The sequence below is a fragment of the Eurosta solidaginis genome, chromosome 4 (assembly GCF_040869045.1).
Source record: "Eurosta solidaginis isolate ZX-2024a chromosome 4, ASM4086904v1, whole genome shotgun sequence".
In the NCBI taxonomy this organism is placed as follows: domain Eukaryota; kingdom Metazoa; phylum Arthropoda; class Insecta; order Diptera; family Tephritidae; genus Eurosta; species Eurosta solidaginis.
In genome coordinates, this window is record NC_090322.1 from 26,573,381 (window position 1) to 26,580,068 (window position 6,688).

At 39.1% G+C, this 6,688-nt stretch overlaps 1 protein-coding gene across 1 annotated transcript; it reads left to right on the forward strand.

Moving 5' to 3' along the window:
• Positions 1–4,776: 4,776 nt before the first annotated feature.
• Positions 4,777–6,441, forward strand: LOC137249433 (pharyngeal muscle protein 2-like; the record flags this gene model as incomplete). The annotated part of the gene is made up of 1 exon (XM_067780918.1): positions 4,777–6,441. A coding segment is annotated over exon 1 (909 nt), but the record flags the coding sequence as incomplete, so codon positions are not given.
• Positions 6,442–6,688: the final 247 nt, after the last annotated feature.

Here is a 6,688-nt window from a genome sequence, read left to right on the forward strand (position 1 = left end):
TCTACTTTCAAAATGTTGGCGGCATGCGCACCAAATCTAAAGACTTTCTTTTAGCTACGTCTCGTTTGGACTACGACGTATATGTCATCGTTGAAACGTGGCTCAACGAAGACTTCTTTGATGATGAGTACTTTGACCCTAAGTTATTCCTAACTTTCCGTAAAGACAGAGACTTCGCGAACACCGGTCAAAGGAAAGGTGGTGGTGTCCTAATTGCAGTTAACAGAAGCCTGCATTCATTAAAGTTTCAACTACATAATCAGGATACGCTGCTCGATCAGCTGTGTGTCTGTGTTTCCAGTTCTGGCTCTACTTTCATTTGTTGCTCGTATATACCGCCCAATAGTGGTGATTGCTTATATAATGGTCATGTGGAGAACATTGTTAATTTATGCGAAACTCATACTGATGCCAACTTCTGTATACTTGGAGACTTCAATCTACCAGATATTGTCTGGTCAGATTTTCAATATAATGGAATTTTGACACCTACCAATGTCACGCGTTCTAATGAAATTAGCCTCATAGATAATACCTTCAGTTGTAATTTGATTCAAATCAATAATTTATTTAATACTCTCTCGAGGTTACTTGATCTTATATTCGTCGACGAGAATTTAATATATCAACTCTCTGAGAGTACTTTTCCTGTATGTCTATCTGATAGGCATCATATACCAATAGCTATTCATCTACATAACTTTGATGCTATCCCTACATCACCTGGTTTAGATAATTCCCCTTTCAACTTTCGATCTACTGATTTCGGCGAGCTGAACAATGTATTATTTGAAATTAACTGGGAAAACATATTTCCCTCTAATGACGTCAGTGTTTGTTATGATATTTTCTTATCGAATTTGACTGAAACATTTCAAAGTATTGTGCCTCGTTTTGGGCCCAGGCTTCATAAATTACCATGGTATAATAAAACTCTTAAGAGGTTGAAAAATAAGCGTAACAAACTCAATAACTTATTCAAGGCAGATTCAGATAATATCCTTCTCAGAGAACAGTTCACTACCAGTGTGCGTCAATTTAATGTCCTTGACAAATTCCTTTACAATCGCTATATGGGTAGGCTCGAAAATGAGCTTAAAGAAAATCCCAAAGCCTTTTGGAACTTTATCCGATCCAAACGTGGTTCGACGAATATACAGATCTGCATGAGCTTTAATGGTGTACGCTCCCAGTCCCTACCAGAAACAGTTGAGCTGTTTGCTGATTTCTTTAAATCAAACTTTCATGATGCTACTGTAGATCTGAATGACTCTTATTCGCGATCCGGGCTCTATGATCGTCTAGATTTTGGCTCACTCGTGATCTCCGGCGATGACGTCAGCAATGCTATGTCCTCCCTTAAACCCTCGTTAAAATGTGACAGTGACGGCCTCTGTGCCTTTGTCCTGAAGTTCTGTAGTTTATCTTTGTGCATACCTCTTCGGCATATATTCAATTTATCCCTGTCTTCCGGAACTTTTATCGATAGGTGGAAAAAAAGTTCCATTTGTCCAATCTTTAAAGCTGGCAATAAAAATGACGTCTCTAATTATAGGCCTATCGCCAAACTAACAGTTTGCTCGAAGCTTTTTGAGAAAATTATAAAAGAGAAGCTAACTTTTGTCATCAAAAGCGTCATTGAGCCGTGCCAACATGGGTTTGTGGCCGGTCGCTCGACTGTTACGAACCTAGTGTCGTTTTCTGATTTCTGCATCTCTGCATTTCAGGACGGTTGCCAGGTAGATACTGTATACACCGATTTCACGAAGGCTTTCGATAAAGTATCGCATAAAATCTTATTATTTAAACTGGAATCCATTGGATTTCACTCTGTTTTCCTATCATGGTTAAAATATTATTTGTCGAATAGGTCCTTGTGCGTCGAAATTGAAGACTGTAAGTCCCAACCCTTCTTGGCAACATCCGGGGTACCTCAGGGTAGCATTCTTGGTCCTCTTTTTATTTGTGCTCTTTATTAATGACATTGGTTCCTGCTTTAATTCGTCTGATTTCCTTTTATATGCAGACGATCTTAAGATTTTTCGTAGAATTAATGGCCCGCCAGATGCAGTGCTCCTACAAAATGATCTAAATAATCTTGTTGCTTGGTGTAATGCCAATAGTCTCTACTTAAATGTCAAAAAATGCTTTCAAATGTCTTTTTCCAAGTCCTCTACCCTGCATACCACGCCCTACGGTATTTCAGGTGTTCCACTGGCTTCTGTCAGAGAAGTTATTGATCTAGGTGTTGTCTTCGAAACCTCTTTCTCCTTCGTTAGTCATATCTGTTATGTCCTTCCGAAGGCTTACAGAAACCCTGCCTTCCTTCGCAGATATGCAAAAGACTTCAAAGATCCCTATACCAGGAAGGCACTTTTTATCTCTTTAGTTCGCTCAAAATTAGAATACGCCTCAAATGTCTGGAATCCCATCTATAGTGGCCACTCTGCCAGAATAGAGAAATTCATTACATTTTGCTTAACTTCTATTAACTTTGACGATCCAACCCCATCCTATTACTCGCGATGCATGCTTATCAATCTCCAGTCTCTTGAAATCCGGAGAGCTGCGCATCTACTAATGTTTGTTTATGATCTCATCACTGGCTCTTTGGATTGTTCAGCTCTTCTAGTTAAAGTTAATTTTAATGTACCTAGTGCGTGTCGGTAGAGCTAACTATTGCATGTTTGACCCGATTTTCCGCGCACTTACCGTATTTAATAGACTCTCAGGGAGTTTCCTTCTTGATTTCTTTTTGTCGAGAAGTACGTTCAAGTCTTCTCTGGATTTGTGGCTGTAATTTATTTTTATTATTTATTCATCTCATTGTTATCCTTTTTCTTTTTTATTATTTACACGGTAATTAATATATAAGTTTGACTATATAGTTTTTATATCTTTCTATTCATTTGTATCTAGTCCGTAAGATTCTTTCATAGACTTAATAAACATAAACATATACAATTCATACAAGTGAAAAATCTTTCTATTCCTCCATTGCCATACCTACCTTCAAATAATAGCTGACAGGGAGAACGGCTGTCGCGAATGGCCAGAGAATGGAAGGTTTGTTTTTTGCTCGCGGTTATTAAATTGAAGTGCCATGAATCGCCCATTTGTGTTTCAAATCAGCTTTTCTTTTAAAAGTCCGTGCACACAAGGCGACGCGACACGTACCGACAAAATATTTTTTGCATGTATTCTTATGGAACCATGCACACTTAGCGACAGTCGGGCGACACGACACGACCAAGTTGGCCAAATAAGCGCCAAATACACGACACGAACATTTCCGCGAACATTCCGCAATCTTGTTCACAGCTTTGGCCATACACCATACGATTTTTTGGCCGAACATTAGTTCTCTTTCAGACAGCGATGAATACGGACAACAATTGTGCTGCAGCAATATTGCTCGCCTCGCTGTGGCAATTAAGCGTAAAAAAAGAGAGAAGATCGCAAAAAAAGAATATTCTTTTTAATTCTATTACAATAATCTTTGCTTTTTACTTGCCACAATGATGGTAAAGATTTATACATTTCAATAAATTCACTCAGAAATTTTTTATTGTCCATTTTACTTATCCGCGCACGTCTGTTCCGTTCAGAAATTACTACGATTATGAGCTATTTCGCCATACACGCACGAACAGTTCGCGCAAATGTTCGCCAAAAATTAAAATATTTTGATTTTTGGCGAACATTTGCGCGAACTTGCAAACACCACCATACACGACAGAAAAGGTCGCAGAAACATGACATAACGGGAATGTTCGCGGAAATGTTCGTGTCGTGTATTTGGCGCTTTAGGCAAAAATGCCGCGAATATTTTGTGGAACGTGTCTGTACGTGTCGCGTCGCCTAGTGTGCACAGACTTTAAATGTGCATTCTGTCTCTTTCTCAGTCTCCTTCTCTCTTTTCTCTTCTCTCAAGTTTTTCTCATTCTTCTTCGTATGTTATTGCCAGCCCCAGAGGGTGGTATGCATCTTTTTCCAGTCCCATTCCGAGTCTCAGTCCCAGTCACACTCCGAGTCCCAGTCTCAGCCCAGTCCTAGTCCTAATCCCAGTCCGTCTCTGGTCTACTTCCCGGAAAACAGCATCGTAAATACTAATATAGGCAAATCGAATAGGACGTATATAAAAAGGTATGTGGGTATTTTTAATTCATGTCTTTATTTCGGCTTCGCATGCATATTTATCAGTTTTCCAGGTTGATGCGACTAAATCGAATATAACAATGAAAATTACTTTAAAGCTCTCAGCAACAGCTTTCATTTGATATTTGTTATTTCGCAATATACATACATACTAATTTTAATTGCTTTTTAAGTGCCATGTAACCCCACACATTAGATTTAATAATTTATGTAGTTATAGCATTCAACACTATTATATCATATTTTACAGAATGGTTTACCTTTTTTTCTTATATTTCAATCTGAATGATGTTAACTTAAGTTACTATCTTACGAAAAAAGAAGAAAAATGAATAAACCATAACCATAATACACACACATTCTAGGGGTATCCGGATACATGTTTTGGCCTATATCTCGAGAACCTAGTCACCCAGCGGCATAAAACTTACTCTGTACTAAAGCACACATCAACAGCTTCAATTTCTTCAATTTCATATCCATAATGTAAAAACACATCCTAGTGTTACCTTGATCCACGTTTTGGCCTATATCTCGAGATTCTTAGTCACCAATAGGTATGAAACCTACCCTGTACTAAAGCACTCATCAACAGCTTCAATTTGATACTGTCACGGATATTACCACCCCTAAGTTATCCCATCACTAAGGCGATGCTAAGGCCATGCCAAGCAGTATTTACGTTAATAATCAAATCAAGTATACACATATATAAGGCAGCCCAGAGAGATGTCACACACAGATGCATTTACTTATACGGCTATGTGCGCGCGAGAGACTGTTAACTACAAACATTCACATCAATAATTCAATCTTTATGTATCTACATAAACGAATAAATAATTGCATCTACACATATGTACGTATACGAGCAGCGGAGCGGCAATGCACAAACACATGCATATATCTTATCTCAGTGGTCACAAGAGAGGGCAATAATTTGTGCACGTAGTTGTGGCTGGCGATTTTGTAGCCGAAACAACTAGTAACTTCTGGAAATCGAAGAGCCTAGAAGTATGCAGCGTAAACTATAAAAGCAGTGCAGGCGAGTAAGAAGTAATTCAGTTTGATTTGAATTGTCAAGCAGTTACGAGTAAGACGATATCTAGCGAGCAATAGCACTATTATTTTGAAAGTCAGTTTCCTTTAAGCTATCAGTTTGGTTATTAAGCTATTCGTTGCACAATTTGAGTGTTATTGTGAAGTATTTTAATAAAGGCCATTTTTCCATTATTCAATATTGGAGTTATTTATTCAACAGTTTAGTGATTCGAACTTAGCAGAGGATTGCAAATAAGAGGATTTGCAAGTAAATTCGTTACAATTGGTGTCAGAAGAGGAATTGTTGAATAAATTCCAAAGGACAACAAGGACATGGCAAAGTTCGGTGAATTGAAGATCCAGCAACTAAAGAAGGAGTTGGAAACCCGTGGATTGAATACAAGCGGCGTTAAACTTGAACTTCAGGCACGGCTACGAGAGGCAATGGAAGCAGAAGGAATTGATGTGGAAGAGTATGTCTTTCACCTTGATGGGGAGGAGACAACAAAAATTGAAGAGAAAAACGAAACATCGCAGACGGTTACCAGCACAGATTTGAACATGATTTTGGCTGCAATATCTGCTCAAACATCGACAGTGGCTTCTCAACTGGAATCGCAAAAGACAGATATAACATCTCAACTGGCATCTCAACTAGAAGAACAGAAAAAGTATATGTCATCTCAACTAGAAGAACAGAAGACGTATATGGTATCCCAACTGGAATCGCAGGAAACCCGTATAACATCACAATTGGAAGAACAGAAGACACATTTGGCATCTCAACTGGAAGCGCAAGAGGCACGTATATCTGAAATGTCGGCACAAATTTCGGAACAGGTATCATCACAGCTCTTTGTGAAACTGGAAGAACAGGATGCAAAAATTTTACAACTCGAGGACAAAATTGATGCCGAAATAGAAGCGTTAAAAGGTCGTATGGATCAGTTACAACTAAACCGCCCAGCTGTTTCAGCGAGTAATCCAAAGGTAAAGACACCATCCTTTGACGGTTCTGTTCCTTTTCAGGTCTTTAAGCTACAGTTTGAGAAGACCACAGCAGTGAACCAATGGAATGCTGAAGATAAAGTTGCAGCTCTGTTCGTGGCACTGAAAGGGCCTGCCGCGGAAATCTTACAGACCATCCCAGAGTACGAGCGGAACCACTACGAAACATTGATGAGCGCTTTAGAGAGACGTTACGGAAGCGAGCATAGGAAACAGATATTCCAAATTGAGTTGCAAAACCGCTACCAAAAAGCAAATGAGACATTGCAGGAGTTTGCTTCAGATATTGAAAGATTGGCTCATCTTGCAAATGCAGACGCACCCGTGGAATACACTGAAAGGGTAAAAATCCAGAGCTTCATAAATGGCATACGAGATGTGGAAACGAAGCGGGCTACATATGCGAATCCAAAACTAACGTTTGCTGAAACGGTATCGCATGCACTGACTCAGGAAACAGCCTCACTTTTGAGTAAGCCAG